Source organism: Echinops telfairi, unplaced genomic scaffold (assembly GCF_000313985.2).
Source record: "Echinops telfairi isolate 266 unplaced genomic scaffold, ASM31398v2 ScPeMD7_25;HRSCAF=90, whole genome shotgun sequence".
Classification (NCBI taxonomy): Eukaryota; Metazoa; Chordata; class Mammalia; order Afrosoricida; family Tenrecidae; genus Echinops; species Echinops telfairi.
The window spans coordinates 9427767-9441269 of NW_022103922.1; the positions used below are offsets into that span (position 1 = coordinate 9427767).

General features: G+C 44.6%; 1 protein-coding gene across 45 annotated transcripts in view; it reads right to left on the reverse strand.

Annotated features, from left to right (window-relative positions):
- Nucleotides 1-13503, reverse strand: part of PTPRD (protein tyrosine phosphatase receptor type D) — a 995611-nt gene that overhangs the window by 82314 nt on the left and 899794 nt on the right. For all 45 annotated transcript variants that reach the window (XM_045289116.1, XM_045289153.1, XM_045289139.1 and 42 more), the window contains one exon: nucleotides 9572-9695. In XM_045289116.1, coding sequence (XP_045145051.1) covers nucleotides 9572-9695 — 124 coding nt within the window. The remainder of the gene's footprint in view (nucleotides 1-9571; nucleotides 9696-13503) is intronic.

The window sequence follows — 13503 nt, forward strand, 5'->3', positions numbered from 1 at the left end:
CCCACGGTAGTAGTCACCATGTCATTCCATCACGTGGAGGGTCTCCCTCTTTTCTTGTCGACCCTGTAAGACGGCAGTTCTCAACCTGTGAGTCATGGCCCCTTTGGGGGTCGAACTACACTTTCACAGGGGTCGCCCGATTCATCGCAGTAGCAAAATGACAGTGATGAAGTAGCAATGAAAATAAATGTATGGTTGGGGGGTCACCACAACATGAGGAACTGTATGAAAGGGTTGTGGCATTAGGAAGGTTGAGAACCACTGCTCTAAGATAACAACGGGCTTGGAAACCCTCTGGGGCACGTGTACTCTGTCCTACAGGGTCCCTGTGTTCAGGTTTCTATGTGCTAAGGCAATTCCTATGTCACTTCTAACTAGAATAACACACACAGTAGGTGTCACAAAGGATCTGCCAGTGTCTCAGCGAACCACAGCTCGAGAGGAGCAGGCAGGGGGCGAGAGAAGGCAGGTAGAGACACAAGAGGTGATGGGGAAAGGGCACTTGACAATGCTCACAGGAATTCTTCACTGGGAAAAAAAACCAACCATTATAATTCTTTGATGTTAGAACTTCCTCTGGGAAAGTTCCATTCACGGTCATTCAGAGCCCCAGTGGTGCACGGCTTAAGTGCTTGCTGCTAACCAAGGCTGGCAGTTTGGATCCACCAGCAGCTCCCTGGGCAAACGGATCTGGGGATCTGCTCCCTCAACCACTGAAAAGAACAAAGATAATGTGGCCATTGTGTGCACTTCAATGCAGAGCTAGCCTGTGTGGCAGAATTGCCCCCCAGGGTCTCCAAGGTTGTAAATCTTCCTGGAGGCTGATGGCCACATCTTTCTCCTATGGGGCAGCTGGTGGGTTCAAAGCGCACACCTTTCAGTTAGCACCCCAACAATCAAGTGACGAGCCTCCATGGGGCCTCTCCCTTAAAGATGTCAGCCCATGAAGCTTTAGGGGGCAATTCCATTCTGTCTTTCTATGGGGTCAATGTCAGTCAGAACTGACTTGACAATATCAAACAACAAAACTCCACTAGAAAATGTTAGCATATGTTGTATTTCGGGGACAGGGATTATTTATAGTGGCTCTTCTTTTCAAAGTCTCTAATTCCTACCAAGTGACTTTTCCCTGCATGGGTCTGGTAAGAAGGTAAGGGAAGATACTAATAGGATTCACCTGTGAATAGCTGCAAACAGGGGGACCTGGCGTGTCATGTGACTGTGAATCAAATAAGCCCTCTGAGAAGCGGGGTAAGGATCCATCACCAGAAAGAGCCGGGAGTGGAGTGTCCTTTGGACCTGAGAAGCCTGTGCAGGGAAGCGCCTGGATCCAGATGATAGCTACGTCAGAGGAACAGCCAGGGTACAGAACAGAGCCATGGGCATCCCAACCCACAGGCCAGATAGGATGAGGACTTCTGCACAGGAGGCTGGCTTGCAGAGTGGCGGGTACTTGCTGGCCCACTGAAGTGGGGCTGAGTGGTCTGACCCTTTGGACATTTACTCTCACTGCCATCGAGTCAATGCTGACTCACAGCAAGCCTCTGTGGGTTCCCGAGCCTGTAACTGTTTATAAAACTAGAGCTCAGTCTTTCTCCCATGTAGCTCTTGGTGGTTTTGAACTGCTGACCATGTAGATCACAGCCCAATGCTTAAGCACTTCATCATCAAGCCTCCATGAGTGGATGTGAAACTTTGTAACTGTCCTGATAAACAACTAAACCCTGAGCAATTCTCATTGGCATTATGGCTTTGTAACTTCCTTAATTATCCCTCTTATCATGAATTTTGTCTGTGAGATCTGCATAATCATTGCAATAAATAGTAAAGCCCCAAGAAGCAAAATAGAGAACACGAAGACCTTTCGTATATCAAGTCATTTTTTTCTATACTTCTTTCCAGTGTACTGAAAAATACATCACATTACTCGGTGTTACAGCCTATTAAAAACAACCACAAAAAGACGACTACTATCTTTTGCAGCCTAAGCGAGCTGTGAAAGGGAGGATATGCAGGTGGGCCTCAGCGGTCAGCTGTGGTCAGCAAGTCAGTGTGGTCTTACCCTCTGACCACTGGGGAGGGGCTCCAGGACACCTTAAACAGAGAAGTTCAAGGGTGGTGGGTGCCTCAATTTCCCAAGAGACTAACAGTGCTGCCCTTTCTGTTTTGTTTGTTTTTTCAATTAGGTTTACGTCTGGGGCAGCAGTTCCCACCAGCTGCTGTCTCATTGTAAAGGTGCTAAATTGTGCATCTTACAAATAAGCAAGCTGTTGTATCATCACCTATACTATGTACCCTTGGGTCCCCCCCCACCCCAATTGCTCCTATTATGCAAAGCAGAAAGGTGATGATATATTTTGCATTTCCTATGGTGGCTCTTCTCTCCATCGATCAAACACTAATATTTTCTTGTGCCTTACAAAGTGCTCCAGGTACATGCAGGGATCTTATTAGGAGATGAATTTTCCTGTAGATCGCATTTCACCTGGTGAAAAAGAGCCTATCTCTAGTTGCTGCAGCTGTTGTTAGGTGTTGTCCAGCGAGTTCTGACTCAACAACCCCATACTCCATATACAACACAACAAAACACCGCCCGGCCCTGCACCATCCTCACAACTGTTCTTCTGTTGTAGCCCCTTGTTGCAGCCACTGTGTCAAGCCACCCGGTCAGAGGTCTTCCTCTTTTTGGCCGCTCCTCTACCGAGCTTGATGTCCTTCTCCAGGGACTGGTCTCTCCTGATAACTGTTAACAAGGTAACATGGCCAAAGTACATGAGATGTTGAAGTCTCGCCATCCTTGCCTCTAAGGAGCATTCTGGCTGCACTTCTTCCAATGCAGATTGATTTGTCCTTTTAGTGGTCCACGGTACTGCCAATGTTCTTCTCCTGCACCACAATTCAAATGCATTGATTCTTCTTCGGTCTTCCTTATTCAATGCCCAACTTTCACATGCATATGAGGCAATGGAGAATCCCATGGTTTGGGTCAGGTGCACCTCAGTCCTCAAAGTAACATCCTTGCTCTTGCACACTTCAAAAGAGATCATGGGCAGCACAATTACCCAATGCAGTGCCTCATTGGATCCCTTGACTGAATGAAGCCCTCCGTTCTTTCAACAAAGTTCACTTTGACCACAGTCTAAGAACACAACTGAGCCTACCTGGAGTTCTAGATTTCTTTTAAAAACAAAACAAAACATTTTACTGGGAGCTAATAGATATCATACTACTCCATAGTTCAATAACATCAAGCAGCATTGTACAATTGTTATAATCAGTTTAAAAATATTTTCTTCCTTCTTGAATTCCTTGATATCATCTGCCCAGCCCCAGTTTACCCCCTAGGAACCCTCATTCTACTTGCTGTCTCTGTAGGGTCATCAGTGCTGGGTTTCACACATTGAGAAACAGAAAAACACATAACAAAGATTCAAGAAGGCTACCCAGAATGACAAAATGCATCAGACAAAAACCCCAATATGAAAAATATGTAATTCAGGGAATATTGAAAACCAGCCCAGCCTAAAGTGTATCTGATGGTGGAGCAAGTGACAAGGTTGTAACCATTCAAGTCAGGTTTATCATTTTGATCTCCTACAGTCATCTCTTCAATGTTCTGTTTGATAACCAGTTTGTTCCCAGTTCAGAGATTTCTAACACAAGTGCTTCAAAAGGTGTGCTTTCAAGCTTTCTCTTCGGCTTCGACAGGCTTCCCAGCCAAGAGAGGAGCCATTTGGGACTTAGGAGGGAAAGGCACACACCCAGACATCCAGCTCTCAAGCGCCGTGCAGGCCCCAGTGGTGTGCTGGTGAGTACCACAGCCTCTGTCTGAACACGGACAATCGTGTTCTGGCTCTGCCACTCCTGAGCTACTCGTCTTCATTAACTGACCTGGTTAGGTCAATGCTCCAGTCTGCTCAGCTGTGCAACGGAAGACAAGCTGCCGTTTTAGGGAGTGTTCTGGATGGACAGTAAATGAAGTCTGTGATAGGGCGCCCCACACATAAGCAGGGACCCAGGTAATCACACCTGTTTTCACTTCTTGTCGTCGTTGCTGAATCCAAAGATGACATTTTAATATTTGCCTTTTGTCACATCTTTCATGTGGCCAACAACTAAATTGGAATCTTACCAGGTGGCTTTCCCAGCAAAACAGTAATGATAAAACCAATGGCTTACATGTTGGGCTCCTGACAAAAAGGTTAGCAGTTTGAACTCTCAACAGCTGTTCCTCAGGAGAAAGATGAGACTGTTTACTCTTGCAAGGATTTATAGTTCTGAGAACAATGAAAATTTGCTCCAGTGAAGATTTATTGCCTTCCTAACCCACAGGCCCAGTTCTACTGTATTCAAATGGCTACTCTGAGTAAGAACTGAGTTCATAGAATTGAGTTTTGTTGTCCAAAGGACAAGGAGTCCTGTGGGTAGAGTAGGTTATGAGTTGGGTGGCTAACCTCAGGGTCAGCAGTTCAAACTCACCAGCTGCTCCTCAGGAGAAAGATGAGACTATTTACCTTTGCAAGGATTTTGAGTTCTGAGAACTCCAAGGGGGTGGTTCTGCTGTCTCATTGGATTGTTAGAAGTCACATCTTGATGGCAGTGGAGTTGGGTTTTAATAAGACATTCCTTTGTGGCAAATGGCTAAGTGCTGGCCGACTGATTGTGAGTGAGGCTGACAGTTCACATCTAGTTAGAGATGCCTTAGAAGAAAGGCCTGGCACTGATGTATTGCTAAAATACATGAAGGGCATGGGATCATCAACAATTGCAATCAATTTGATGGCAATTGTGTTTGTTTCTAATGGCAGGTTGGGGTTGGCAAAGGTGAAGATGCTAACATTGTAGAAAATGCTCCTTCTCATCCAGGGATGAAATGATCAGCTTGCATTTTGCGAGTCACTCCGCATTACCATCGTGATCAGCAACTGACTGAGGGCATTCCTGAAGGTGAGTGCGTGTGGAATCCTTTAGGGACAGATCTGCTCCTTCTTGTTTTGGCACTGCCATGACTCTGATGCTTTTGAATCACTGACAGTTTTCCAAATTGTGCCACCGCCTGAGGCTACTGATGTCGTAAGACAGGACATGCAATCCTCACATGTTGTGTGATCCATAGGCAAATGCCACATGGTAAGATGGGTCTTTAGAGAAAAATACAGGGCTGGGGTGGGCTTTTGACATATGCAAAGTTCCTCCATCATTTGTCAAAATGCAGTGTTGCTGATGTGGGCCACTGAACGCCCTGGTCAATAAAGCAGACTAACTGGAGTCTAAGATGAGTAATACTAATCTGCAGTGTGGGAATCTGGGAATCAGCTTTCTCATGTCTAGAAGACAGTTATCGACATAGTTAAGTAATTATACTGCTGACTTACCAAGACAACAAACCCACTGACCTACAGCTATTGAATCCATTCTGACTCATCGGGACCCTCATATATGGTTTTGGTGACTGTAAATCTTTATGGGGACAGAAGTCCTCATCTGTGTTCCCTGTAGTGGCTGGTGGGTTTTGATTGCTGATCTGCGGTTAATGGCCCAATGTTTCACCCACTGAGACACCAGGTGAAGTTAAAAGCACACAGCTCAAGAAACTGATCTTCACAACATTACCTGGCGAGTTCATGACCAAGGTGCAACCTGAAACCTGCTTTCCTTGTCTCAGGCTTTGTCCATGTCTCTTGCCCTATGTTGATGAAGGGGCATGTCCTAATCAACTTTAGATTTCAGTTAAGCCTATTAGTCAACACTGTGTCCATGCACAGACAGCCATCGCCATCCAGCCACTCCGCATTTAGATCTTTATCTTCAGTCCTGATCATCAATCCATTCACTTCTGCAGGAATTTCCATAAACAACTGCTTTCTGGCTTTTCCCACTCCCAAGGTGAGGTTATTTGTGAGAACTTTGCAAAAACTGTGTATGTCATACAACACTCTTTTGAAGCATGGCGGTTGCCTGGCTGTGAGTTTGAACTTACTCAAATGCTCCAAGGTAGTTTTTGTTCCCAACGACAACAAGGAAAGGGATTGCCTGGTAGTTGAATTGGTCAAAAATTCAATTGTGTCTTCCGCACCGCTTGCCTATAATTCAGCAATTGGAAGCTGTGTAAAAGGAAGTCCCCTTTGAATGTATTCTGCTGCTCTTTCAGCACAAACAGAACGACTGTGATTCAGGAAGGAAAAGTCACCGCAGGAGAATTCAAGATGGGTGGGAGCATCCCTGCCAGGCACAATTCCCAGTGGTTTTGATTCCTTGGTCCCAAGTGTGATCTAGCTAAGCTTGTCCTGTGCTGGTGTTGCTCCACTAAACAAAGATGCAGACACCACGAATCACTGTAGAAACTTCCAGCTGTTGCCACCATGTTCGGCCATGTCACTTGGCAAAGGGAAATGAAGAGAGCGTCTGCCACCATTGAGAAAGAGAGAACCACCCAAAGCCAAAGCCGCAACCAAAGACATTCCCCTCAGCGCCTCAGGTGGAAGCCAAACCAGCGCACCTTTGTGCTTAACCTGCTCATGACATCAGTTGGCATTTTCGCAATTGGAAACACGTGGACCTGTGCTGCCAAAGCTCCCTTTTAGAGAAACTTTGCTCTGTGGGTCTATGGTTTCATTCGCTGGCATATTCTCTTCTGTGCTGGGGGGAGTCGCGGGGGGGTGACTTCCCCTTCCACCAGTGCTGGTCAGGGCTCACTGAGAGATAAAAATGCTATTCCTGGTTGTAATCTAGCTTAAGCTCTTCATGCCGCCCCTAAACTTCAATTAAGTGCTTCCAGCCTTTTGCATACCACGTAAAATGGGAGGACTTCTGGTTTCTAAGTCAGCTTTAGATTTAAAAGGTATTGTGGCCACGGAGCTGTAAAAGGGCAGTTTTTCTGTTTGATTCAAGTGCTTTGGCTTTTACACTGTAAAAATAGCAGAGTAATGAAATGTGCATCGTTGCCAGCCACCATCAGAAAGGGATGGGGGGGGCGGGCGGGGGCTTTGTCCTCCAGCACACTTTGCTTCTAAGATGGTGGAAAATAACAGGTGAGGAGAAACTAATGGCGAAGTGGGCAGACAACAGGCTGTGGTGGCAAGGGACACCTGAGTGCTCCGGTGGAACCCCAGTGCAGGACAGCAAAGGCAGGCTGACACGCTCCCTGAGCCAGATCATGGCAGAGAGCTCCACAGTGTGTGCTCACTGATTCACTAACAGGAATCGGGTTTCTCCCCACTGCTTGGGACTTGGCTTGGTGTTTAATTCACTATGGAGATGATTTCAGATAGCAAGACGTTAGCTCCTTTCATACCTCCATCCATCCACCCATCTATCTACTTACCTATCTATGTGTCTATACATAAATGAGTATGTGTATTTCTTATAATTAAAAAAAATGAGAACAAGACAAAGGGAAAAAATGTTTTTGCATCCACATATGCCAAAAATCTATTGTGCAGAGGACGTAAGAGGAAGCAAGCGGGGATCTGACACTATCTTGCCTGGACTGGCGCTGAAGCAACTTTGACCAGCATCTTATCACACGAAGCATCTTTCAGTTTCTTGAATAGGGGCATTTCCAACACCCAAAGTGAGATGACTTGTGATGAACTGTGCAGAAACCATCTACGCCACACAAGACCAGTTTGAGGCGTGAGGGTCTGACTATAAGGATGAAGCTCGCTCAAAGGCTCCAAGATCATTTTTGTTCCCAAGCACTATAAATGAGGGACTCGCTGGTTCTGGGTGCTGTGATGGTTCACTTCCTGCGTCGACTACACTAGGCTCAGGTCACACACGAGTCTAGCTGCTGCTGGCTTCCAGGAGAGCAGCCTGCCTTCCACACTGCAGGTGGGCCTCAACCAAGCTGGTGACAGCCCTAAGAGCAAAAATGGAGAGCTTTCTAGGATATAGTCAAGATTATAAATAGACTTTCAGAAGTTTTCTTTCTTCCCCTTGCCTGATCTCTGAATTTTGGACACAGGCTGCAGGAATAGCTAGCTTGTCTTTGCAGCTATAGATTTTGAATTTGTCAGAACCTCTACAGCTGTGCAATCCAGTTCCTTAAAGTATCCATCCATGCATCCATCCATGCATCCATCCATCCATCCATCCATCCATCCATCCATCCATCCGTTCCCCCCTCTTCCTCAATCTCTCGAGAACCCTGAAAAAGAGAAGTGCTTATTGAGAATGCTTTACAACAGAGTTTTACTTTAAAATAAACTTCGGGTGCTCAAAACACAGGTAAGAATTCACTAGAGCGATAAGACAAAGTGACAGGCATTCCAAATTTTGGGATCTGGGGATAAAAAAGGAAACTCAAACAACCAGAGATCAAAATGTACGAACCGGTAAGCTTCAAAAACGAACTGTTTTGGGAGCAAGTATCATGTGATGTTTTCTAAAACACCTGGAAGGATGAAGTCTACCTGGTATGTGGCCGTTGGTGATTTCCAGGTTCTCTGTCAACATGCAGGGAAGGACTGAAGTGGTATAGTATTTTCAGTCCACTGTGCTGACAGCCAAAAGGCTGACTGCTGCGTCTGAGATCCCAACTGCTTTTCGGATCGCACGTGAGGGTACTTACTCTTGGAAGTAATATATGGAAAGGACCCTCAGCAATCTTTAAGGCAAAGCATGAATATGGGAAGGCGTCTGGGTGGTATAGGGGTTAAACACACAGCAACAAGTGGAAAGGTCAGTGGTTCAAATCTAGCAGCAGCTTCGAGGGAGAAAGGACTCCTAGGTAAGGCCACAGAGCAATTCCAACAGGCTACAGTCAGAAGTGACCTGATGCTACACAAGGACAATAAATATTATACCAGTGCATTTCAAAGGATCATGGGGAAAAATCTATTATCTTTCTATTCCACGAACTTTTTGATGTCCCCTTGTATTGGGGGTGGGGAAACTCTCATTGCAGGGCAGCAACCCTTCTCTGCTGGAAAACAAGGATTATGAAATAGTCCATAACCCAGACGCACCAGATATTTCTAATGTGCTTAATTGATTGTAATTCGAACACCAACTCCTAATCTTCAGATGTTCCTAGAAATTTGCCTCAAAGGAACCACCATCCACCCCACCACCCAACACATAAAGAGAAAAGAACCAATGAGCTAATGGCATCTTCTGACAATCACCTGCTCATTCATAAACAGCCCCCAACCAAAACCAAGCTCACTGCCATCGAGTCAGTTCTACCTCAAAACTACCTACAGGACAGAGTATAGAACGGCCCTGTGAATTCCTGAGACTGTAACTCTGTACGGGAGTAGAAAGCCCTGTCATTCTCCCTGGTAAATGAGCAATAAAATAGACGACCCTCATTTGCATAAAAACAACTACACTATTAAGTATTCCACCTCAGGCACAAGACAAAAGGCCAGAGAAACCTGCTCTGTGTTGTACGGTCTTAAGTGAGTACTTTCTGAGAAGGCTTCAGACCTTAGCAGAAACTATATTTTCTTTTTTAAAATCATTTTATTGGGGGCTCATACAACTCTTATCACAAAGAAACTGTACTTTCATGCACAAATGTAAATCCTTGAAAATAAAGGTATGACTAATGTCTGCATCTACTTACCTTCTATGGCTGAGAGGAGAACCCTGGAATGATCATATGCGATTACATTGGCGTATCTATTCTTTGGTTTGTTTACTTCCAGGTTTGAGTGCTCCCATGTGAACTGCTGACCAGGGTCAATGGACTGCAAGAGAAAAACAACACACACACATCATCAATATCAAGTCACACTGGGTGATAGGCATTTACCTCAAGTCACAAACACGATTCAAAAAGAAAATCCCGAAGCCATCCTTCATCATGATGATCCTGGCCGTGAGGCTGAACATTAATATAACCAGCATAACATGCGATGATTCATCACAGTAAGAAACACTGGTAGTCAACAACATTGATTCAAATGGGGCTGCAAATCAATATAGCTGTTCTGTTAAGATTGGAAGGGCAGGTTTTCTTTTTTTTTTTTTTTTTGCTTTTCCACTTCCCTCTGCTGCTTGCTGGTGTTTTCAAGGAACGGAGTTCAATTCTCTATCCAGTTCTGCAAACGATGTGACTCTAAACTACCCTGTCCTGGTCTTTGCTCTGTCGATTTACCGTAACTCCTCACCCACCCTTGAAAATGGATTGCTCTCTCACTGACTTCCCTGGGCACTGGGCTCACTTTTCTCTTCTCCTACACGTTTATACACTGATGGCAAGGTAAGGTTTCAGTTGATGTCAAGGTGTAGTGTACCTGTTTCTCTGTAGGACATCAGAAAAAATATTGAGGCATTGAGGCACCATAGACTTAAAAGGAGCCTGCAATACAAAGTCAAGCTCTCCGCGTGGGTGCCTGAGCCCATATATCTTTACGGGAACAGAAAGGCTCAGCTTTCTCCCCGGGGGCATTTAAACAGCTGCTCTTGTAGTCTAAAGTCCAATGGTAGCCCACTACGCCACCAGGGTTCCTCAAATCTAACAACTCTCACTCGAAGCCATCCAGTGTACAGCGACTCACAGCAACTCCATAGGACAGGGTCAAATAGCCCTTGTGAGGTTCCCAGGCTGTAACTGTTTATAGGATTAGAAAGACTCATCTTCTCCCAAGGGGAAGCTAGTGGTTTCGAACGTCTCACCTTCTGGATTGCAGCCAAATGTTTAACCACTACGCCACCAGTGCTCCCGCAAATCTAACATTAATTAATAATTCGATGCATATTTGGTTGAATTGGTTTACTGCTTTTCATGTTTGCTACTTCTATTTATTATCATGTGTTATCATGTATTTATGTTGTTGTGTGCCATTAACTCAAGTCCAACCCATACAGTGTCCATCGGAGTAGAAGTCCCTGCAGATTTTCCCAGTCTATAATCTTTATGAGGAGCTCTGTTGGCATGGGTGTTGGGCTGTTAACCAATAGGCCATCAGTTTGAATCCAACAGCTGCCCTGTGAGTGAAAGGTGAGGCTTTCTACTCCCCGGGAGAGTTACAGTCTTGGAAACCCACAGGGGAAGTTCTTCTCTGTCCTTTGGGTTGCCATGAATAAGACTTAACTCAATTGCAGTGAATTTAGTTAAGGCTTTGGTAAGGTCTATGGGGATCAGAGGGCTGGTGGATTCAAACAAAACTTTTGGCTATCAGAGTGCTTAACCACAGCACCACTAAGGGTTCCTTATTATGTTTATAGGCTTTGCTTATTTTTCTCATTTATTTTACATTTAGTTTTTTCCTGATATTTAATGTCTTCATTTGGTACTTCAGCTCATCCCGAAATTATTTACTAATTTGAAACAGATATGCCTCAGAATCTAAAATAACACATTCATTTTTAGAGCTAAGCAGAATGCTTATTTTGAGGACTGATTCAGCTTTGATTATAAAACTGTAGGGGCCTCTTAAAGCACCTAGTGATGTTACAAACATCAAAGGGTTTTTTTTTTAGAATCATAGGATACTGACACCATTTTATGAATTATAATTTCACAGCATATGGAAACATGAGTTCAGTAATTCCATAAATATGATTTTAAATGATCCAAATTAAGTTTCTAGAAATATGGACAAATGGCTTTATGCACAGGTGAAATAAAAAGAAAATAAAGGGAGAGGATATACTACAGTCTGTCAGTAGAATTTTTAGCAGTTATTTTTGATGCCTGGAAAAACATCTATGCCTTTATGGATACATGGAACACCTGAAAGAAAAACTGATCCATTAGCTATGACAAGATGAGAGACACACACACACTATCTTATAAGGGACGGAGCTCAGGATTGTAGTGAACCACCACCCAGGATAACATGTGAGGCCTGCTAGCCCGCCCTCAGTATAGCCCCGGTACATGCTCAAGTGCTCAGCAGTAGGCATGGTTACCTGTGATTGGCTAAGGATTATAAGGCCCTTTTCCTTTCTTCAACTGTTAATCTAGCGATAAAAATATGTGGAGGCATTGAGCAATACACAGAAAAAACTATCCAAGCCTTAAAGTCTAAAGAATGATCAAATTAGCCCCCCCCCACACACACACATTTGTTCTTCCTCGGAAGCTCATAATCTCCCCTATGGAATGCTCTCCTCTTCAAGAATTCCCTGAGAGAACATTTAGATGCTCAAGATGGAAGCCTTCAAGTTAATGTTGGCCTTCTCCATGCAAAGCAAGACTGGCCTTAGAAAGTCTTCCCTCAGTCCCTAACCTGTATTCTTGGCAATTGTGTGATGGGTCTCCCTCCTCGCTTCCCTCCAGACGCAATCCATGCTTCACACTGCTACCCAAATCATCATTCTAACGTAAGGTTAGGTCCTACAATTCAAATTATAAATCCCTTAGCTAACGCCTACCTCTACAGCCTCGGTTATCTTTTTAACACCTGGCTCACAGGCAATGGTGGCTCAGTGGCCAAGTGCGACTGTTCACTTGGGAGACCCTGATTTGATTCACACACTAAAGCACAGCCAATAAACATGGGAGGCATGTGTGTTGCTATGATGCTAAACAGGTTTCAGGGGTGCTCTCAGACTAAGGCAGACAAGGAAGAAAGGCCTGGTGATCTCCTAAATATCAGCTTGTGAAATTCCTACAGACCATCACGGATTGCCCTAACCCACTGTGCCCTGGGTCACTGTAAGTCAAGTTAAACTCCAACGTAACTAACACCACCTGGCTCATCAACTGGTTCCACCTGTGCATATTACGTGAGTGAGTGAACTGATGAACTATTGTTATCAAGAAGTTAATAAACAGGCATTATTTTGCCTAAATAACATGGAAATTAGGGAATAAATTATGGAAATGACAATGTACCATGTACGGAAACTTCATCACTTAACACTCATTAACATACAGCTTAGTAATGAAGTATGTAATCCTGAAATTATAATTACCACTGATAGTCTACTTTCCACTTGAGCACTGCTGGGTACATAAGCTTCTTACACGCCATTCTCTAAAATATCCCATGATGCTACTAAGTTCAATGAGGAACGGTGGTTTGGTTGGAAGATACTACTCCCCGATGGCCATGTGTGACTCAGTGTACTATCAGCCACAGATGCATAACATGACAAGGCGTTAATTAGAGCAATGGACTTGCACCTTTCAACTCGAGAGGCGCTGTTCACTAGGTCTAGTGCAGCTCTTGCCACCTCATCTGAGCCTCTGCACGCTGTATCTGACATGCACCGAAGGGTTAAAAACAAGTCATGGAAACCTGAGCTGCGTGCCACATATGTTAATATACTTAGGCATAGAGTGTGGTCCCTGAGCAGAAGACCGGAAAGTAGGAGGATGATTAAAATAAAAATGCCTGGTCATTAAGCTTTTCATGCAGTAGCCGGTCCCTCTCTCACAGCTGTGACAAGGCAGAAGTGATTGGTTTCTCGGTTTTGCAGGGCAAGAAACTGGAGTAAAGAAAGATTAAGTTCCTTAATTTGATAAGTCAAAATGAGGGCTTCCAAGGGTCAGGCACTTGGCTACTTGGTATTTAAGTCATTCCACTTCACTCACACAGCTAC